The following is a 20876-nucleotide window of genomic DNA, read 5'->3' on the forward strand; positions in this document are numbered from 1 at the left end:
GCGGCGCCCGCGGGCGACGGGGAGGCGGCGGGCGGGGGCGCGCGCGGCGGGAGGAGGGGGCGCGCGCTTCCCGGAACAGCCCGCGCTGAGGGAAGAGAGGAAGAAAATAAAACCCGCGGCCGGAGCCAAAGCTGGAGCTGCCGCCGCCGCCGTCTCGGCCGTCTGGAGCTCCCCCGCGCGGACGATGCCCGCGATGCCCGCGCGGGGCTCGGGGCGGTGAGGCCCGGGGCGCGGGGTAGCTATGGCGACCGGGAGCGCGGCCCGCGGCGCCGCCTGACAGGTGTGGGGCCCCGGCGGCGGCGGCGGCGGCACGGAGCAGCATGTACGCCAAGGGGGGCAAGGGCTCGGCCGTGCCCTCCGACAGCCAGGCACGAGAGAAGTGAGTCGGTGGTCCGGGACTGTGGGAGACGGGGGCGGGGCTCGGTGGCCGCGCCGCTTCCGTGGCCCTAACGCCGGCGGGCACCGCGTGGGGCACGTGGGTGAGGGGCAGGAGCGAGATTTGAGGGGCGCGCGAGACCAGAGGGGCTGGAGGGTCGCGAGCTACGGGGTAGCTCGCTAGACCCAAGGGGCGTGAGGGGCTTAAGGGGTCGCGAGATTTGAGGGGACGCGCGAGATTCGAGAGGTCGTGAGAGTAGAAGGGCCCCCGGAGACCCGAGGGGGGCGAGGTTGCGGGGGCGCACGAGATTCGAGCGGGACTAGAGGGTCGCGAGACCTTCCCGACGGTTGAGCCTTGGGTGTGGGAGGTTGCGAACGCGTGTGCGCGCGGAGTCGCCATTCGTGCCGCTTCCCCCATCCTCTGGGGAAGTTTCCCGGACAGGCAAGACTGGCCGCTCTGGGCGCCTCCCCCCTCCCCCCTCCCCCGCTCCTTACTGAAAGCTTGAGAGACGCGAGAAGGACTTGAGGGGCGCCGGCCCCACCCCTGAAAGGCCACCTGTCCAGCCGGGCCTGGGGCAGCTGGGTGGGGCCCTTGGGGAAGCCGCAGGCTCACAGTCCTGGGGCCCCCACTTGTTCTGGGCATGGCGCTGGGTCGTGGGTAGCAGATGGTCTCAGGCTGGTAGAGGGACAGGTTCCTAACTCCCAGACTCTGCAGTGAGGGGCGGGGGGCGCTCAGAGCTTCTTGGGGTGGGGAGGCAGCTGAGCTCTTGCGCTTGCCTCCTGGCCCTGCCACTTACCTGCCCTGTGGCTTTGGGTGAGGGAGCACTCCGTCTTAGGCTTACTTTCCTATCCTGAGAAATGCAGACATAATAACAGTGCCATTTCTTAGGTTTGTGGAGCGTTTGAAAGGTGCTAGGACGTGTGACTGTCTCACAGCAAGGGCCCCCAGCAGTTTGCGATATTGTTAAAGTGCCAGGGAAAAGAGAAGGCTTCTGATGTCTGATGGCTAATGGCTGATTTGCAGGATCCTGGAAGTCAAGCCACCTAGGGCGGGAAACCAGCTGCTGGAGCAGTTAGGAGGCTGGGTTACTGGGGAGAGGTCCCATGATGACTCTCTTTGAGGGCCAGAGCAAGAGTGAGGACTTGAACGTCTGGGCAGTGAAAAGGAGCCCTGACTGTGGGCTCTCTCCTGTCTTTTCTGTCTGGACTGACATTGGGACACCACCTCTCCCCCCAACCCAAGGATGAGTGTCCATTCTCTACCCAGCCTCGGGGTCATTTTGGAGAAGAGATTCTAATGGCCACAAGGTGCTAGACAGATGACTGCCCTTCCAGACCTCTCTTGTCTATCTGCACAGTTATGAGGTTGGGGTCCATTTCCAAGCACCATTAAGCAGGAAGACTTTTTGAAACTGGCACCTGGCTCCTGTCCAGGTTGGAAGCAGGGGTGTGTAGCCACCCCACTCCTGGGGATCTTGGCACATCTCCAGCCATCCTCGTACCCTGGCTTCTGGGCTCAGGGGGCTACCACTCCCCCAGTGGGAATCGTTCACTTGTTAAGACATGTGCTGGGCTGGGTCTTGGGGTGTAGTGGTTGGGAAGCCAGGCCCTGGCCCTGAAGAAGCCCACATCCTAGCTAGGAGGCAAGTGAGTTACTCAGCAAGCCGATGGAAGGATCTGGAGCTATGCTCTGAAAAAAGCAAAATGGGAAAGTGGGCGGTAGTGAAGTGGGAGGAGGTGTGTCAGGTGTGCAGAGACCTGGAGGAAGAGCCGACGGCTGAGGGCACAGCAAGTGCAAAGGCCCTAGGGCGAGGCCAGGCCAAAGAGCTGGGGCTGGTGCCCAGGGCGGGGATGTGCTGTGGGGGCCAGAGAGGCTTGTGTTCGAAAGTACAATCCAGCTCCTTTGTGGAGTGGGGCTTATTGGGGGTCGGGTGAAGGTAGAGGGCCAGGAGACCTGGGGGAGGCAGGCACAGTTATCTGGGAGAGAGCTAATGGTGGCAGCTTAGGGGGTGGCCATGGAGATAAGAGAAGGGAGGAAATAGGTTTGAGCTGGGGTGGTGGTGTTTGGAGTTGCGTTTCAATCCCACTAGACAGTCCAGGAGAGATTTTGATTCTTTGAACCCGGCCTCGGCTCTTGGCTAGGGGTGGAAGAGGGGGTTATCTGACTTATTGGCCAGAGCCATCCTGCGCTCATCCATTTCTTGTCGAGAGGGTCCTGTAGCAGCGTTGGCTTGGAGACGAGGTTCTGCCGCTAAAGAAAGTTTGGAAAACACCAGATGGTGGCATCCACTTCACTGACGGGGATGCCAGGCCCTGGAGAGGAAGGACCCTGCTGAAGACTCAGGTTCTGGGGCACAGGAGAGCTCTCAGACGCTTGGGGCTGATACACTAGAGAGGCGGGCTAGTTGCTCTGAGCCTCAGTTTCCCCTCTGAAACGCGGACAGCCGGCCTTGCAGGATTCTCACGAGGACTGGGGGAGAGGCTGCAGATAGAGCACCTCTCACAGGCAGCCACCGATCATGCCACTTCCTGTCTCTGGGCCTTGGTTTCCTCCTCCGTGAAATGGGGTGAAGGGGGTTCCACTGCTCGACTCTCCAGGACTGTTTTTTCCTCCCTAATCTCACTCTCCTGACTCCTCCTGCCCTTCCTCTTTTTCCTTCTTGGGCCCCTGTCCTGAGCCCCCTCTGGCTCCCCATCTCAGCACTAGGTCTGGGCTAGCCTGTCCCAGAAATGGACTTAGCGCCTGCTGGGTACACAGATGGTGGGTCCCTCCTCTTGGGGGCTCACAGCAAACCGTGGTGACTGCTGGGTCCAGGGAATACAGGGAAGGGATGGCAGGGTGGGCGAGAAGGAGGCTGGGGTCTGAGTGGGCTGCCTGCAGGAAGACACAGCCTCTCCTTGTGTAAATGATGAACACTCCAACCTACAGGGAGACCCCGAGATCACTTCCCACCCAGAACTAACTAGCGCTTGCATTCGGTCACTGGTTTCAGGTCTCTTTAAATAAGGTGAAGGTGACAGGGACAGTTGAAGGCCCCTGTGTCCCCTTTGCATCCCTTCCCCCTTCCAGCCCCAGAGGCTGTGCTGTCCTAAGTTGAGGGGAGAGATCTAAATGTTTGCATCGTGTGTGTATATCCTTGAACACTTTAAGTGCTGCCACGTGGGTTTAGAATAGTTCCGTAAGTGATGGTCACTGTCAGTGTCACTGGGCGTCTTGTGTTTTTCTCCCAGGATTAGTTTTGTTTTTGTTTTTTTTTAAGATTTATTTAGTACTTATTTATTTTTTTTATTTTTGGCTGCGTCAGGTCTTAGTTGTGGCACACGGGATCTTCGTTGAGGCATGCAGATTTTTTCGTTGCGGCACGCGGGCTTCTCTTTAGTTGTGGCAGCGGGTTTTCTCTCTGTAGTTGTGGCATGTGGGCTCCAGGGCGTGTGGGCTCTGTAGGTTGCAGCACGCGGGCTCTCTCGTTGAGGTGCGTGAGCTCAGTAGTTGTGGCACGCGTGCCTAGTTGCCCAGCGGCACGTGGGATCTTAGTTCCCTGACCAGGGACGGAACCCGCGTCCCCTGCATTGGAAGGCATATTCTCTATCACTGGACCACCAGGAAAGTCCCCAGGGTTAGTTCTGATATGGACACATGGCCTCAGGTAGTTTGTTCATTATCCCAGCAGGCAAGGGACTCACCATGTGTCTGTCCCATCCCTAACTGGGCTTCCAGGTGCCCGTGCCCGTGGGCATCCTTGTTGGAGGGGCGTGCATGGGTAAGAGATTCTTGAGAAAGGAGCCCCCGAACTGAGTCCTGGAGGCTGAGCAGAGCCAGTGGACACAGGGGAGCTTTCTGGGAAGGTCTTGAGGCAGTATCTGGGGGGCAAATGCTGGGATGGAATTTGTTAGTGGGGGCTGCTGGGTAGGAGAAAGGCTGCAAGGGGCAAATGTGGAGGCTTCCAGGAGGCCGGTGAGGAGGGTGGCCACCACCCTGGCTCTTAAGAGCTGAAGGCCTGGCCATGAGGGTGGCAGAGGGGAGGGAGGGAATGTGTGGGCAGGAGAGTCCCTTAGGGGCATCGGTGGGACCTTGTGATGGATTAGATGGGGGTGAGGGGGTGACACAAGGCCTTGAGTAGAGAGGGCTTCTCCCAGCTCCCAGCAGCATGTGCCTCCAGGGGCTTTAAGGGGGAGGGGGAGCCGGGCAGGGAGCACCTCTTACCTTAATTCTTGGTTATTATGGTAATTCTTGATGATGAAGGTAGTACTGCTGCGTTTTAGTCCAGGAGGCTCCAGTACCCCATTCTGTCACCACTTCCCTGTGCAGCTGCAGCTTCTCCCCATGAGCACTCCAGGTCCAGGCACCCTGTATCCTCCAGGTCACCGTTCCTTCTGGAGGGAGGGCCCCCGGTGCACCCCACACTCCCTCCCATCTCCTGCCATCTTGCAGCGGGAGCCCCTCTGATGGATGCGCTCTTCATTCTGCAGGTCATTTGCTGACCAGGGCTGGGGTGGGACCAGGATTTGGATCCAGAGCCCAGGCCCTTTCCCACAACCCAGCTCAGGGCCTAGACAGTGACCTGCAAGCCAGAAGCCCTCCCTGAGTGGCGGGCCCTGGAGGTCCCGAAACAACCTGACCAGATGTCCAGGCTTCAAAAGTTTTCACTGAAAACAAACAAAGAAAGCTGCTCACAGTTCTCTGAGACTTGATCTTGATAAAAATTAAAGTACCAGCATATAAGAGAAATCAAGCAAAACTGAAAACCTTCTCTGGCTTCTCTTTGCTCTTGGGATAAAACCCCAAATCCTTAACATCAGAATAGTAAGTAAGTGCTGACCTTCATAAGTGCCTACTGGACATTCCGGGAGCAAGGGGGTTCAGGGTTGGTTTGTTCATTCATTGGGGTGGCTGGGGGCCCAGGATGCCCAGCGCTGTGTAAGCTCAGTAGTGAGACGAAGTCCCCGCCCTCCCAAAGCTACATCCAGTGGGGGCTGCAGGCAGTAAGCAGAAGGCCTTGTGTCAAATGGAGATAAATATGATGGGGGGCAAGTGGAGAATGGAGCAGGGCTGCCGTTAGAAGTGATAGGGAAGCCTCTGCCCCGTGACTTTGGAGCCATGAGGGTCTCTAGCAGAAGTGTCTCAGGCAGGGAAATGGCTTGTGCAAAGGCCCTGGGGTGGAGAGGTAGAGAGTGGCCAATGTGTGTGGGAGGCACTGGAGGGTCTGAGTGAGGAGTGCTGGTGGGGAGGGGAGGAAGCAGCCCCTGGAGGGGCCCTGTTGAAATCCAGGTAAGTGATAGTGGTGGCTTGGACCAAGTGTGTGCTGAGGAAGGAAGGGAGAAGGCTCAGAATCAGGAGAGAGAGTGCTTTTTCCTTAAGTTTTTCCCCTAAATTCAATAAATGTAGTGATCTCTGGGGGACAGCTAGGTGGATCTTCACACTTGCTCCACACCTATGTGAGTCAAGACCACCCAGGTCAGGGAACAGGAGGGGAAGGAGAGGAAGAAGATGGGGTGGGGCTGGGCCTTTAAGATGTCAAGTGGACGGCAGACCCTGAGTTTTGGGGGAGGCCAGGTTGGAGCAACCCTGTGGGCAGCTGCACCACGTCAGTCATCAACATCAAAGCAGGAGGGGAGGCCACCCAGGGAGAAGAGAGGAGAGCTGGGGCAGGGCTGGAGGAGGGAGGAGAGCGGGCAGTGGTGGGCTCCGGGACCTGCATCCTGGGTCCGATGCCACCCCTGGACAATGGAGGGTGAGAGGTGATAGAGAGGGACCCGATGGGCTGGCAGCATAGAGCCCTTGGTGGCCTTAGTGGGAGCCAACATGTTCTTCAGGAGGCTCCCTTCTGGGCAGCCTACCTGGATCCCCCCACTCCATCTTGCTGCCTGTCTCTGGGCACCTCATTCCCTGCACTGTTCCCCAAGGTGGCCGGGGGCCAGCTGGATCTCTTCAAACCTCTCTATTTGCCTGGAGGGTCGGTTGGTGAGCAGGCTGGGGCTGCTCAGGTCTCTTCCGGCCCCATTGACTTTTCATGTTCATTTCTTCACTGATGGACTCGGGCCTGGTAGATGCAGGCCACTCATGAAGGCTCAGGAAGCCTCTAGAAAGGGAGGGGGATCCCAGGAGTGAGTTGGACAGGTGAGCCTGGAGGCTGGGGGGTGAGGAAGACCACTGGGCTGGGGAAGGGTGGATGCTGGATACTGCCGGGGTGCGATGTTGGAACCTGGGGGCGTCCAGGCTGGAGGTGCTGCTGAGAGGGGTGTGATGACGAGGCAGGAACCTTGGCCAGTCTTGGGGCAGACCCATGCTCAGAACTATGTGAGCCCCACAAATCCTACCCCTCTGTGCCCTGTTCCTGTTTCTCCGGTGGCTGTCATAGCTTGCGTGGTGTAATGTGAGCTGTGGACATACCTTGCCCTGGTTCAGCTGCCCACCTGGACTCCCTAATGTCCCCCCTTGTACTTCTGTAGCACACACTACCTTCCACCCCACCAGATGACTTACCTCCTCCTTTATATTTTTGCTCCTCCGTCTCTCCCTGTGAGCAGGTAGCCTCCAGGGAGACAGGGGTCTGTTGTGTTCACTGCTCAAGGAGATGAATGTTTGTTGAATGAATGACTGAAAGGACGGATGGATAGATGAAGGAAGGAAGAGGGTCCAGGGCAAGGGCAGAAGCCTTGGGGTGGGGCCTGGGACAGAAGGACTAGAACTGCCTTGGTGAGGTCTGAGCTGGAGCTGGGGGCGGGGGTGCTCTGCAGAGGGGGCTGGGATGTGAGGATTGAGCAGCCTGGCTGGGAAGGGCGAGAGAAAGCAGGAGCATGAGTCAAAGCAAGGTTATTTCAGGATGGGGCCGTCAGCCAGGGGAGGGAGGCCAGCTGACCGGGGAGGCATCTGGAAGGGCCTACAGCTTTCACCGGAGCAGCCTCAGGCCGGCTCTTGGGGAGCCCCTGGTCTTAGATCCAGACTCCCCTCGGTCCACCTGGGGCCTGGCTGGGGAGTAGGAAGACCCTGGAGGTGCCCGGAGGGGCCGGTACTGGTAGAGTGGGGGCTGGGGAATGGGTGACCCTAGCGGGTGGGGAATTGTCCCTCTGCTGGCAGGTGTGGAAGACAGATTGGGGGATGGTGGAGGCCAAGGATGGAAAGGCCTGGAAGGCAATGTGGATGGTCCGGCCTCCCTGTGTGGGCCCACAGATGGTGTTGCTGGTTGGAGCGTGGCCTGTGCTCTTGGGGTGGGCAGTGGCCGAGTTGGTGTGTCCAGGGGTACTGGGCACTGTGGGCATTTGGACAGGGTCGTGCTGTGGCAGCTGAGTGGCACTGCTGGCCCTACCTCCCATTTCCCCAGACTCCCCCTTGGGGGGCTGGTATGGATATGTCATAGCCACCACTGGTGGATGGGAACTGATCCTGAGGAAAAGGATGGGGTCTAGGGAAACCTGGAGGAGGAAGACCTCGGGTCAGAGAGCCCCTTTTCTTCCTTGGCAGGCGAGGCTGGGAGTGAGTTAGGCGCTGGGCCCTGGCCATATGGCCTAGGGTGCCTGCTGGGAGACCCCACCCAGAGCACAATCTAGAGTGAAGCCCAGGAGCCCTTTCTCCAAGGAGAGGAACTCCCTGGGGCCAAGGCTGCTATAAGGTCTCAGCATTGGCAGGCTGGGGCCAGGACTTGGTCCATCAGGGGGTGTTGAACTGAGCAGAATTTGGCCTGGAGGTGGGGGCTGGGGACTGCTAGGAGTGCTGCCTAGAGGAGGGGCCTGCAGGCTGTGTGTTGATGGATGTGTAGGAGTTGGCCAGGCTGAGCAACTGGTGAGGAGGCCATCTCTTCTGAGGGGTGGGGGAGGTGGGGCAAGGGGGGGACCAGCAGAGGGAAGTGAGTGAGGCTGGCAGTAGGTGGTAGGTACAATGAGGGGCTCACTGTGGGCCCCTGCCCTTCTCCACCTTCCCACCAGAGGGCAGGTGCCTCGCCTTAAAGCCCCTCCCAGGGACCCTCGGGGCGGAGCTTTGGGTCTGGCTCGGGCCTCCTGAGAGCCTGAGCCGGCCCCCACCCCTCCCTGCAGGTTGGCGCTGTACGTGTATGAGTACCTGCTGCACGTTGGTGCCCAGAAGTCAGCCCAGACCTTTCTGTCCGAGGTAAGCTGGCCTGGCCAGGCAGGGCCCCCACAGCCAGCCCCTTCCCTGGCACCCACACCCTGGGGTCCCCCCTTTTTTATCAGGTCTCCGTGGTGGGGTGGGGTTGTGCCCTGGGAACTGAGGGCTGCGGAGCGGCGGGGCTGGCATCCTGGTGTCTGTCCATCCATCTGAGGATCTGCCTTCCACTCCTCTGTCCCTCTCCTCACCAAGCTGTCCCCCTCCTGGCTCCCTTGCTCTGATCTGCTGGTTTCCTGCCCCGGTGTTTCCTGGGCCCCAGGGTTAGGTTGGGGCTGCCTCTTGGGAGGGGAAGGGGTCAGACAGGACCAGGCCGTTAGCCCTCACCTTCCTTCCCTCTCCCCCGCAGATCCGATGGGAGAAGAACATTACGCTGGGGGAGCCCCCGGGCTTCCTGCATTCCTGGTGGTGGTGCGCACAAGGCTGGTGTGGGTGGGACATGGGGGGGGCTGGGGGGGGGTGCGTGGGGAAACCATCGTCCCCCCCTGCCGCCCACAGCGTGTTCTGGGACTTGTACTGTGCAGCGCCCGACCGCAGAGAGGCGTGCGAGCACTCGAGTGAAGCCAAGGCCTTCCAGGACTACGTGAGTCCCCGCCCCGGGGGCTGGGACCAGGGCTCACGGGTGTGGGCAGGGGCCTGTGGTCTTGGGGGGCTGCACGGCCCGAAGCTGGCTCAGGTGGGCTAGTGGGCCAGGCTGTGGGGTTTGACCTGAGATCATGGCTTCTGTGGGGTCCCTCTGCCCCCCACTGCACCCAACTCCTGAAGGTCCCCATGAGCCCCATACCCTCCCGAGGCCAGCCCCTCCTTTGCTCCCCCTCACGTGAACCCCATGTGGAACCAGGTAGACAGAACCACAGCTCCTGCCTGCCTGGCTGCCCAGCTCCGTGTATGCGGGGCGGGACGGGGCAGCCACCACTGCTTGTCCCCTCCCACCCCAGCCTTTCCAAGCCTTCTGGGGTGGGGGCCCAGGCAGGGGTGCTGGGGGAAGGCTAACTGCCCGTGCACCCTGGAGCAGGAGAGGCCGAGCACTTGGCAGATCTCCCAACCTTGCTCTGCGACTGGGGCTGCTGACTTCACGTCTTTGGCCTCAGTTTCGTACAAGTTGAGTGGGAGTCAGAGGACTGTCCCGAGAGGAGGGTGGGTAACATGAGGGGGCGGGAGGCACCTTGTTGTCTTGGGGAGATGGCAGCCCCCTGCCTTTAAACTTCTTCACCCTGGCCCGTGGGGATTGGCCACCTGGCCCCTGAGAGAGGTTCCCCCTGCCCTCCCCCCTCCCTCGCAACCACTCTTCCTGCAGCGGGCGCCTTCACATCCTGAGCCCTCTGCTCTGCTGTGCCCCTCAGGGCCTGGCTGTTCCCCGCCCTCTGCGGTTAGTCTGGGTCCCACACCACGCACCGCCTCGCAACAGAGAGGCCCCCCTGTGGAGGCGTGCAGGCCTCTGCAGGGCCAGGGTGCAGCCCGAGAAGGCTGGGGTTCACCATGTCCCTGAAGACGCCCCATGCACGCTGTATGCGCATTTATGGGAGCCGAGGTCGCTGCTGTTCACCCCCATCAGGTCCCACTATTCATGTTGTGGTCCCGCCAGAACTGGGGTAACAGAAGTGTGTGGAGCTGTGTGCGTGCGTGACTCCGCGTGGGCCCGTCTCTCTCTCCCCAGTGTAGCCCCCAGCTCCTCCCTTTGCCTCTCCCGGGCCCCTAGAGCTGTTTCCCCTCCCAGGCTGCGCAGCCCTCCCCTCTCCGCGCCTGGCTTCGTCCCCGCCCCCGAGCCTGGCGCCTCCGGGGAGGGGAGAGGGGAGGGGAGAGCAAGGTCTCCCAGCGGAATGAGCGCGCTTCCTGGGGCGCGCTGCTGGTTACCATGGCAGCGGGGCGCGTCAGGGGAAGGGGGTGGCGCCCCGTCCCTGGGGTGACAGGGTCCCTGTGTCAGCAGACTGAAGCCAGCTACACGTTCTGTCCCACCTCCGCACTTACTGGGGGTGGGGTGAAGGGGCGTCCTGCCGCCTCTCCCTCGCAGTCGGGGCTCCCTCCTCCCGCCCTCCGCCCTCTGAGGGGGCTCAGTCAGAGCCTCCCGGCTGGGGGCCAACCTCAGCGTCTCCAGGAAACGCAAGCGCGCCCAGCCTGTTGTTATGGCAACGCAGGCCAGGCTGGCGCCTCCGGGGGTGGTTGATTGACTTGGGGGGTCCAGCTCAGGTCACCCGACCGGGAGGGTGGACCCTACTCCCCCACCCCCCCGAACCTGGATTAACCCTTCAAGGCCTAGAGTTGGGGAGCCCCATCTTCTCCCCGCCCCCACACCTCACGGTCTGGAGCAGCAGCCACCCGCACCACCACCCTCCCCAACCAGGAAATGCTCTGGCGCCTGCTGCGGCTCAAAAGGGGGGCTGCCCTCCTGCCCTCTGTAAGAGTTGGGGAGGAGTGGACAGACCCAGGGCTCAGAGCTGTTTCCCTCCAGCCACTGAGGCCGGCGCCAGCGAGAGTAGCTGCTCTAAGCCATCGTGTTGTGTTTGTGGGAGAGGGTGAGGTGGAGGGCAGGGGTGACCCAGCATTTTGGAGAGAGGCTGAGAGCTTCGTCCCCCCCCCACCCCCGGGGTCGCTTGGGTTTTCAAAGATTTGTGCTGGGCCCTGGGAGTGCTCCCACTGGTACCCTCCCAGCTTGGGCCTGGGTAGAAATCCATTAGAGGCTGACCTTTGAGAAGGAGCAAGAAGGGGGCAGGTGTCAGTCCCCAAAGGGAAGGGTGTGACTCCAGGGGCCCTGCTCCGACCCAGACAAGGGGCCCCTTTCCCCACTGCTGTAGGGCAGGATGCGCTGTGTGACCATGGGCTAAGTGCTTAACTCTTCGGAACCCAAGTGGCTGCGGTTCCACAAATTCCTGAGCGCCCCTGTGTGCTGGCTTGTGCCAGCTGCAGGGACAGCAGTGACCCAGACAGACCAGCCTCTTCCTTTTGGGGCCTGGAGGCGGAGGGGGAAGGGCAGATGATGCAGAGACAAGAGTCAAGGGGCCTTAAGAGAAGTGCTCTACTCAGTGCCTGCACTGTCTTCCCCCTTCCCTATCCTTTTGATGTGTCTCCTCTGCCCTAAAGACTAGGCCTCTATCTCCCCCTTTCCCCCTGCTCTGTGGGCCCCAAAGGCAGGCAAGCCTGGGACTTGGAACCGACCAGAGGAAGTGGCCTGTCAGCCTGTCCCCCTGCCAACTCTGGGCCTGCCACCAGCATCTCCACCCTTGGCAGACATGGGAACTCCCCTCTCAGGCACCCGGTCTTCTCCCCTCCTCCATCTGAAGAGAGGTTGGGGGCCTGGAGACCCCACTGCAGAGTTCTGCTCTTCCTTCCCCTCCTTCCTGGAGGAGGAGGAGGGGGAGTGGTCTGTACAGTAGCTCCAGGGAGGAGCCCTCTGGGAGGGAGGTTCATCTTGAAACTGTCTATTGATTTTTTTTGTCTGTTGATTTGAGGTGTCTTGGGGGCCCAGCTAAGCTGCCTTCCCAGGCAGGAGGAATCAGGGCTGGTTGGCTTGGGCTCGGAGTGGGGGACTGTGCCCCCACCCGTCTGAAGTTAGATTCAGACCAAAAAATAAGCCTGTGCTAGAAGGATGCGGCACACACTGGAGTCCTGGGTGGATGGCATTTTCAGACCCTCGGAATCCTCAGGGTGGGGACATTGGGAGCTGAGGTCCCTGATCACCTGGGCTGTGGGCTCAGCCAGGCTGGGCCCTGATCACCTCCAGGGTCACGGGTTCAGCAAGGAGGCAGAGCCCTTGCCGAGGGCCACCCAGCACATCTGGTTGCTAAGCCAGGGTGGGGACAGGGGCCGCAGCTCTTCCCGCACCTAGAGCCGCCTCCTCCCCTCCCCCCACGCCCCCCCCCCCCCCGCAAATCCTCCCGTGCCTGAGTAGTTGGATGGCTTGGGTTCCTTGTTCCGTGGGGCCAGCTGCTTGAGGAGAGAAGGAAACACTTGGACAGGAAGTGACCTGACTTGGCTCTTGCCATCTCCCCCACCCCTGCAGAGCGCTGCAGCGGCCCCCAGCCCGGTGATGGGGAGCATGGCTCCCAGTGATGCAATGGCATCAGGCCCCATGGCACCCGGCTTCTTCCAGGTATAGCCAGGGCTGGGGCTCCCTGTCTCCTGACCCTGGGTGGGCTTGTGTGGGAGGGTGACAGGCAGGGGCAATGAGGGGGTGGGTATGCCCCTGCGGGCCTCGGTAGTGCCGGTGAGGGAGGGGCCATCTGGCCTGGGCCCCCCCGCTGCGGGAGGGGGCGGGGTCTCTGCACTAGGCCTGCGCCTGTGTGTGTCGGGGCGCCTGGGGCCGCACAGCTTGGCTCGCTGAACCACAGGTCCTGCCCATGACCTTCCCCTTAGGGTCCACGCCACCCCCGCCACATCCCGCAGATGGGGCTAGTTGGCCCACTCTCCTGCCTCCACGGTCTCCCCTCCCCTCCCCTCCCTGGCCAGGCTCAGCAGAGCCACAGGAAACCGTGGAACTTCGGGTGACCTCGCTCCTCCCAACCCACCTGGTTCTGTCCTCCTAGGGCCCCCCCGGCTCCCAGCCTCCCCCCAAAACCCCAACGCCCCCATGATGGGGCCTCAGGTTCCGGTAAGGACCTGTGGTGCCCCGCCCCCTCGAGCACGCACACCCCTCCCCCTGGCCCTTGGGCCCGTCCTACTGCGCTCCCACGCCCCCGGCGCGGCTGGCTGAGGTCTGCCGGCTGGTTTTGGAGGAGGGGGAGTATCCAGGCTGGGGGCCCGGGTGCGGCAGGAAGCGGGTAGCTTTGGGGGCTGAGTAGGTGGGGGGAGGTGCTGATCCCCGGCCCACCTCTTCCAGCCCTTCATGTCACCGCGGTTCCCAGGGGGCCCCCGGCCCACCCTGCGGATGCCGAGTCAGGTGAGAGAGGGATGAGGGGAGGGGGGGCAGGAATTGGGCCGGGGTGGGGGCACCCACACTCAGTGCTGCCACTCCCCCTCCGCAGCCTCCCGTGGGCCTACCCGGCTCCCAGCCCCTCCTCCCTGGCGCCATGGACCCCTCCCCACGTGCTCAGGGTGAGTAGGGAAGCTCCCGCTGCTGTCCCCCGCCCCCCCGTCAGGATCCCAGAGCCAGTTTCCCGCCGCCCACCGTGCAGGAACACCCCCAACCCCCAGCACAGCGCCTGTCCACACCGGGGAACGGCCGCGGCCTGAGCCCTATTCCTTCTGCCCCCAGGGCATTCGAGCATGGGCCCGATGCAGAGGGTGACGCCTCCACGTGGCATGACCAGCGTTGGGCCCCAGGTAAGGCCTGGGCCCAGGCGACAGGGGAGCTTCAGGGGCTGCCCTCTCTCGGCTTGCCCTCTCACGGCCCCTTTACCTTCACAGAGCTATGGAAGTGGCATGCGGCCCCCACCCAACTCTCTTGCTGGCCCGGGTTTGCCCACCATGACCATGTAAGGCCCTCAGGAACCCCCGGGAGTGTGCCCATGCGGGCCACCACCCAGCTTCATGGGCTGGGTATGCTGGGGCAGACCCCGAAGCCGCACAACAGCCCCGATACTGTTTTTATGCCACTGCTGGGTGGGGAAACTAAGGCTCAAAGACCAGTGAGTGATGGATGGGGTTGGGATTTGAAGGCTGGCCTGGCATCTGTGCTTGGTTACTTCTCGGCCAACGTCTGCTGCTCTGAGGGCACGTGGGGCAGGCTGGGGGTGTCAGGGAGTGTGTGCTGGGGGTCTGTGTACCGCCTGGCTTAGACCCAGGGTCCACCACTGTCTGTTCTAGGGGACCCGGAGTGCGTGGCCCATGGGCCAGCCCCAGTGGCAACTCGGTGAGTGTCGGGACGGCGTGCGGGGGCGGGGGGATTAGGAGTGTGTGAGTTGGTAGAGTGGGCGGACTGCTCACAGCTGCCCATCTCCCCAGATCCCCTACTCCTCCTCCTCCCCTGGCAGCTACACGGTGAGTGATGCCGAAGCTGGGACACCCGACCTGGGGGCAGGGGTTGTGGGGTGGCAGTTGGAGGGCTTTTCTCACCTTCTGTGTCTCCCTCTGTGTGCAGGGACCCCCAGGAGGAGGTGGGCCCCCTGGAACACCCATCATGCCCAGCCCTGGAGGTACTACAGCCTGGGCGGGGCATAGGGAGGGGTGTGTTTGGGTGAGGCCCTCTCACACCCCACCCCCTCACGTGCTGCTTCAGACTCCACCAACTCCAGTGAGAACATGTACACCATCATGAACCCCATCGGGCCAGGCGCCGGCAGGACTAATGTGAGCTGGGGCTTGCGGGGGTCGGGGTGGGGGCGGAGAGGTGGTGGCCCGAGGCCCAAGCTGCTCCTCTGCCTGCAGTTCCCGCTTGGCCCTGGTCCGGAGGCCCCCATGGCCGCCATGAGTGCGATGGAACCTCACCATGTAAACGGATCCCTGGGTGAGTGGGCGGAGTCCCGGGACACACCCACACACACGCCTCCGCCCCGCTGCTTCGCGAGCCTCGTGCGCCCCCTGGCGGCCCCCTTCAGTCTCTCCGCCTCTGTGCTCGGCCGGCGTTGGGGGCGCGCCCCGAGCTTCTCTGGGCTCAGTGACTGGGGCTGCGCTGCGGGGAGGGTCCAGTAACTAAACCGGCCGCCGGCACTGACCCACCACCCCCGATCTGGGCCCTCCTCCCGGGACCCCCGGCAGTGCCCCAGTGGGCTGGGCCGAGGGAGGGGGCGCGGCCGCCCGGGAAGTTCGGGAAGGGGTCGGTGGAGCCGGCTTGGCGGCTTGGCGCGTCTGAGCCGCGTCACCGCCGTCTGTCGGTCCACAGGCTCGGGCGATCTGGACGGGTTGCCGAAGGTGAGGGGGCCGCGCTCCTGCGGGGGGCGGGGGGCGGGGCTGCGGGATCGGCCCGCGTGGAGAGGCCTAGTCCTGGTTGGGCCGCGCGGCGGTCGGGGCCTGGCCCGCGGGGCGGGGTGTTCCGCTCTGACCGCGGCCGCCCCCAGAGCTCCCCCGGCGCCGTGGCCGGCCTGAGCAACACCCCGGGCACCCCGCGGGACGACGGCGAGATGGCGGCCGCCGGGACCTTCCTGCACCCGTTCCCGAGCGAAAGCGTAAGCGACTGCGTCGACTCCCCCCCCGCGGCGGCGTCGGGCCGGAGGGGCCTGGCGGGCAGACCCCGGCGGGGCGGCCGGGGGGCCAGAGCAAGACCGTGACCGCGGCGGGCCAGGTGGGGGGGCGGCCGCGGCATCCTTCCCTTCCTCCCGCCTTCCCCCTCCCCAGGCCCGCCCTATCGCCCCGCCCCGCCCACATCCCACCCCAACCCTGGGACCCGCGGCCCAGGGCGGCCTCCTCACGCATCGCCACCTGGTCCCTTTCCATCCCACGTCCACACTGCCCTGTCCCCCCTTCCCCTCGGGGGCGGGTCCCAGCCTAGGCCGGAACTGAGCCGGCCCCCGCGCGCCACCCCCTCGTCTTTCCGCAGTACTCCCCCGGGATGACCATGAGCGTGTGATGGGGCCGCAGCCCCTTGCCCACTGCCGACCTCGGCTTCTGCCCAGCGCCCCTGCCCGGGGCCAAGGTCCAGGGGCTCGGGTGGTCTGCAGGGTGAGGGTCTGAGGTCACACCGCGGGCAACTGGACTCCCGGTCAAGGCTTGGATGGCTGGGGAGACCCGCGCAAAGGACTCATTCATTTTATAAAAAAACACAAGGACCTCAGAGACGTTCTTTCCTGTATGGGCCCTTCCCGCCATTTCTCTTTTGTCCAGGGGGCTCCTTGGGGGACTTCCTTTCCCCTGGAGAGCAGGGGTGGGCCCCATCAATAAACATAACTCGATTTTGGTTTTTGGCATCTGGTCTTGGGTTTCTTCACTTTGGCTTACAGCCACAGCCTGCTTAGCCTAACCTTCAAGGGTTGTGGTTAGGCAGAGCCCCCCTCCCCCCGGGGGTTCTGGAAAGCCCCTGAGAGTTGGGACAGCAGAGTTTGGAAGGGTAGGTAGAAGTCCACCTGGTGGAAAAGGGAGATGTGGCTGGTATTGGGGGCCGTTAGGGTTAGGTCGCAGGCACCAAGAATCCACAGGTGTGGCTCATAGTGGCACTGGCTTTATTGTCTGTCTTAAGGGGGCCTGGAAGGGTCGGGTGCTGAGGAGCAATGGGGGCAGGAGTTACAGGGGAGCTGTATGGCCATGGCCTTAGGTGGTGGGCATCTGGGGTGCCTCAGCCTGTGAGTGCCCATAGGCGTCACCAGTACAGCCATTGGGGGCAGTTGGCGCTGATCCTTTCTTGCAAGGCACGGGGCAGGCAGTGGCCACATGCCCAACTTGCTTGAGGCCAGGGCGCTCCATCTTGTGTTCCAGAAGCATGTGGTTCTGCGGCGGGAGCCCCACGCAGGCCCTGGGAGATGGTCACGGCTCAGCGGGGCCAGACCCCGAGACTGCCCTGCAGTCCCTAGGCCCTGTGCACAGCCCCGCCAGTGGACATCTGGGCCGTAGGTGGGGATCCCCAAGGTCGGGGCACACCTGAGGATATTCTCGATGCAGCTGCGCTGGCGGAAGAGCGCGTTGACCACTGGGCTGCCCGGTGGCGCAAGCGGCGCCTTGAAGAGGAAGCCAAGCAGCGACAGCACCGGGTGGAAGCTCTGCGGCTCCGGGTCGATGTCGGTGCAGAAGCTCACACGCTGGCACAGTTCAGTCAGCAGGGCCAGATCCAGCATGATGGGCGCGGCCAGGAGCGAGTCCTGCGGGGCCAGCGGGTCAGGAGGTGGGCCGGGCTGGTGGGCAGCCCCACTCCTGCCCCCTCGTGCCCCGCACCTCGCATGTGTTGTGCAGCACCAGCGTGTTGGTACCGCCCAGCATCAGCTCCGATGTGTACTCATCCAGGGCACGCTTGCTGTCGCCCACGTATGGCACGTACTTGATGACCACCTGGGGGGCGGCACGAGGTCACACGGGTCCCTGCCCTTCTCTGTGGGGAGCACCGCCCCACCCCACCCACCGCCCCTTGCCACGCCTGCGCCCCACGCACGCAGTGGTCGGGCTCTTCGCCCGGCGAGTAGAGCACTGGGTTGCTGTGCACCATGTCGTCCACCACGCTGCTCTTGGACACCTCCTTGGAGCGGAACTGTGGCGGCGCCGACAGGTTCTGCCCGTCGTTGTTGCCCAGGTGGTTGTAGCTCACGATGGACATGGTCTGCGGGGGCAAGGAGACCCACGGCAGCTGCAGGCCCCGCAGCACACAAGCCCACACCTCAGGGTCCACGCCCCCCATACTGAGCTGAGCAGCCCCCCAGGCCCACACACCTTGAGGCCAGAGCCGATAAGGAAGTCCACGAGCACGGACTTGACCTTGGTCTGCCCCGACTTGAAGTCGTCTCCACCCACAAAGACACGGCGCTGCCATGCAAGCTCGAGGGCACCAGGCACCAGCGTGTTCTGTGGGGACCCATTGAGAAAGGCGCAGCCCTCCAAGATGCTGGCCACGGCAAAGAGGGTGGAGGGCGACACTTCCAGGCCCAGCTGCGGGCAGAGGCGAGCAGTCAGCACAGAAGAGTCCTTGGGGGCTGGCCCTGAGCCTACTCCACCCCTTGGGCGCGCCCACCTGGATGGTGCGCAGCAGGTTCTCAGCGGTGTCATTGAGGCCCGGGACCACTTCGCAGAAGCGCTCCGTGTTCGCTGTCCACAGCACGATGACTTTGTCCAGCCCGGCGCTGGACCGGAAGTCGCGGATGTCCCTACGGATCTGCTCCAGCTGGGGGGGTGGATGGAGGGGGGTAGGTTGTACAGGCTCCCCCGACCTCTGGAGGCCTGGGCCACTCAGTTCCCCAAGTGCAAAGTGGGACCTGGACCCTCGGGATGGGAGGATGGGGACAAAAGAGGGGTAACAGGTGGTGGGGAGGGAGGACAAGTGGCAGGGGTAACGGACGCGGGGAGGGGCTGCACCTGCTGCGCGCGCGTGCCCGGGATTACGTTGTCGGCGCGCGCGCTCTGGTTAGCTGCGATGAACTCGGGGATGTAGACGGAGGGCCGCGGGCGCAGGGCCTCCATGTGCGGCCACAGTTGCTCCTGCAGCCCCCAATCCAGTACCTGTGCGCGCCGCATCGCCTCTGCCAGGTTCAGCGACGATATGTCCCAGCCTGGGGGGGGACCCTCAAGCTCGGCCCGGCCCCAATCCTGGGTCCCTCTAGGCCCCGCCTCCCACCCCACCCCCGACCCAGGGCCCCGCCCACCGTCGAACACGAGGTCGTCGGGTGCCACCATGGGCAGCAGCGAGCTGAAGGGCACGAACACCTCCTGGCCCTCGGCGTCCAGACCCAGGCTAACAGTGCCCGCCTGCGTCAGCGAGCCGTAGTAGTTGGCCTCCTAGGTTGGGGGGGTGGGCAGACGGGGCTGAGTGAAGGGTGGGCGTGGCGTGGGCCAAGAGCTGGCCAGGACCCCTCTCGGCACCCTCAAGCCCCGCCCTACTTTTGGGCACCTCCCCTTGGCGCTCCAAGCCTGGGCGGAAGCCACTCCGCTCCGGAGGTCCCACCCCGAAGCCCTCCCACACCTTAGGCTCCGCCCCCGCAAGACCCCTGAGGAGTTCCCTCCCCCCCGCGGAAGCCCCTCCCCGGAGTCCGCCCGCAGCCAGAAACCCCGCCCACTGCGGGCCCACTCCTCCGTAGAGCCCCTCCCCCTCCGCATGGATTCCTGCGAAGCCTTCTCTCCAACCGAGCCTCGCCCGACCCCCACCTTGCGGCCGGTGCGCGTGGGCCAAGACAGGCGCAGTCGGTTGGCCAGCACGGCAGCGGTCAGCGTGGAGCCGTTGTTCCCGCCCCAGCCGACGAGCATGACCCCGAGCCGGGGCACCTGCCGGGTGGTCCGGAAGGTGAAGCGCGTGGACGTGGGGTGCACCTGAGGGCGGGCAGCTCGGTGAGCCGCGGGGCCGCAGGCCTCTCCCGCCTCACTGCAGGGCGGGAGTCGCAGACGTTGGGCAAGTCCCGCTCCCTCCCGGCTCCCTGGTTCCCCCAGCCCCATGGCCCGCCCAGTCGGTCCCTCGCTTACCTTGAGGACGCCGCCCTCGCGGCTGACGCACGTCGTCCGGTACTCATAGTGCGCCTCGATGGCCTCGGGGCTGTAGACCACGTCGGGGCTCTCGACCACGAACTCGGTTGCGGCCTCCATCGCGACGAGCTGGGGGCGCGGGGTTGGCAGGAGGTCAGAGGGGACCCGAGAACCGGCCGGGCCAAGCCGACTTCGGTCCCCGGGGAGCCTGCACCCCTCCTGGGGCGGCACTCACCGGCGCGGAGTCGGCTGGCACAGCGGGGGACAGCTAGGGCTCCGGGCGCGCGAACTCCAGAGAAAAGAGCCGCGGCCCCACCCCCGCCCCGCCCCTCGCTCCGCCCGCGCAGGGGAGGAGGGGCGCTCGCGGGGTGGGGGGGAGGGCGCGCACTGGCCGTGGGGCTCGGGTTCGAGGCCCTTCTGCCCAGAGCTTCCGCGGCTATCTGGTCCCCGGCCGTGCAATCACGTGGGCCGCAGCCCCTCCCCGCCCCCCCGCCCCGGCCCTAGCTTGGCGCGTGTGATTCACTTAGGGCCCGCGGCCGCTTATCCCCATTTTACAAAAGAGGACTTTAAGGCTGTAAGTGAGCGCCAGGCCCCAACCACAAGGCAGGCAGGAGGGGGAGCTAGGCTAGGAAGCTCATTCTTTGCGTCGGGGGGACCGGCGGGGGGCGTCTCTGGAGAAACTGAGGCACGGGACACTGAGGCAGAAGACCAAGTCAGGATTCGGATTTCAAAGCGAGACGCTCCTCCAGTCCAGGCTGCCTCCTCCTCCCACTTCCTGAGCAGCAGCACCCACCAGGCACTCCACCCCCACAGGGCTCGCATGGAGCGGGGGTGGCTGCGAGTCCTCGAGTCCTCGGTGTCCTCACCTATGGCAGGAGGGCTTGATAGGGCCGGGCTGGAGTGGGGGCAGGGGGAGAGACTGTTCTGTGGGGAAGGGAGGGAAGGGGATGGGCAGGGCAGAGGCGGCCAGCTGGGAGGAGCTAGGCCTGCACAGCACTGAGCCACTCTAAGCGCCCAGTGATAAAGGAGCGTGGGAACTCGGCAGGCGGGCGGGGGCGGCTCCCCCAGGAACTTTCCAAAACAAGCGGCCTCCTCCGGCTGGAAAGTTTCCACCACTGGAGCTGGCCCAAAAGGTGGATCGTTGGGAACGTTTGCAGGAAACGGTCAGAGCCTGGCCTTGGGGAGTGGGGGCTCTAAGACTCTGGTCCAGGCTTTGCCGTCAAGGGGACCCAGTGTAGGGGATTCAGAAGTGGACTTGGGGCACTCCCAGCCAGAGGGACCTATGAGGCAGGGGTGGGCAGGGCAGACTGCTTGGAGGAGGTGGCTGCTGGAAGGGTTCTTGAGATACTCAGACATCTCCTATCAACGATTTGAAGAGCAGCTGCCCAGGCAAAAACCTGGGGGACTGGTTTCAGGGGCAGAT

The 20876-nt window shown here is 63.7% G+C and overlaps 2 protein-coding genes across 9 annotated transcripts; one reads left to right on the plus strand and one right to left on the minus strand.

The window, feature by feature from the left end:
* Positions 1–11: 11 nt before the first annotated feature.
* On the plus strand, positions 12–16269 carry SSBP4 (single stranded DNA binding protein 4). 7 transcript variants are annotated; one of them, XM_082455477.1, is made up of 17 exons: positions 13–379; positions 8407–8479; positions 8844–8905; positions 8993–9077; positions 12492–12581; positions 13308–13367; positions 13453–13522; positions 13683–13750; positions 13835–13902; positions 14234–14279; positions 14372–14407; positions 14508–14523; positions 14646–14716; positions 14795–14873; positions 15249–15277; positions 15424–15647; positions 15903–16269. In XM_082455477.1, exons 1-16 carry the CDS (start codon positions 321–323, stop codon positions 15631–15633), a joined length of 1122 nt encoding a protein of 373 aa, XP_082311603.1. In that variant the 5' UTR covers positions 13–320; the 3' UTR covers positions 15634–15647; positions 15903–16269. The 7 variants fall into 7 exon arrangements, with proteins under 7 accessions (XP_082311598.1, XP_082311603.1, XP_082311599.1 ...); XM_082455475.1 differs by having other exon boundaries at positions 16–379; positions 14508–14562; XM_082455478.1 differs by having other exon boundaries at positions 18–379; positions 14508–14562; positions 15424–15531.
* Positions 16270–16504: 235 nt separating this feature from the next.
* ISYNA1 (inositol-3-phosphate synthase 1) lies at positions 16505–19899 on the minus strand. Of its 2 annotated transcripts, none has more exons than XM_082455463.1 (11): positions 19689–19899; positions 19454–19582; positions 19142–19303; positions 18643–18775; positions 18356–18549; positions 18015–18164; positions 17717–17932; positions 17442–17606; positions 17228–17341; positions 16937–17154; positions 16505–16811 (listed from the first exon to the last, which is right to left on the minus strand). In XM_082455463.1, the coding sequence occupies exons 2-11, from the start codon at positions 19571–19573 to the stop codon at positions 16610–16612; spliced, it is 1674 nt and encodes a 557-aa protein (XP_082311589.1). In that variant the 5' UTR covers positions 19574–19582; positions 19689–19899; the 3' UTR covers positions 16505–16609. The 2 variants fall into 2 exon arrangements, with proteins under 2 accessions (XP_082311589.1, XP_082311590.1); XM_082455464.1 differs by having other exon boundaries at positions 19142–19355; positions 19689–19897.
* Positions 19900–20876: the final 977 nt, after the last annotated feature.

The sequence above is a fragment of the Balaenoptera physalus genome, assembly GCF_965194825.1.
Source record: "Balaenoptera physalus genome assembly, chromosome: 3".
Lineage (NCBI taxonomy): Eukaryota > Metazoa > Chordata > Mammalia > Artiodactyla > Balaenopteridae > Balaenoptera > Balaenoptera physalus.

What these genes read in the sequence shown, in the direction of transcription:
- ISYNA1 (XM_082455463.1), bottom strand. Translation starts at nt 19,573, where the DNA reads ATGGAGGCCGCAACCGAGTTCGTGGTCGAGAGCCCCGACGTGGTCTAC. An exon ending in CCACGCGCACCGGCCGCAAG is followed by an intron (nt 18,776 to 19,141) that starts GTGGGGGTCGGG and finishes CCCCCAACCTAG; the next exon opens with GAGGCCAACTACTACGGCTC. An exon ending in CGACGACCTCGTGTTCGACG is followed by an intron (nt 18,550 to 18,642) that starts GTGGGCGGGGCC and finishes GTCCCCCCCCAG; the next exon opens with GCTGGGACATATCGTCGCTG.
- SSBP4 (XM_082455472.1), top strand. Translation starts at nt 321, where the DNA reads ATGTACGCCAAGGGGGGCAAGGGCTCGGCCGTGCCCTCCGACAGCCAG. An exon ending in TTCCTGCATTCCTGGTGGTG is followed by an intron (nt 8,906 to 8,992) that starts GTGCGCACAAGG and finishes TGCCGCCCACAG; the next exon opens with CGTGTTCTGGGACTTGTACT. An exon ending in CCAGCCCCAGTGGCAACTCG is followed by an intron (nt 14,280 to 14,371) that starts GTGAGTGTCGGG and finishes CCATCTCCCCAG; the next exon opens with ATCCCCTACTCCTCCTCCTC.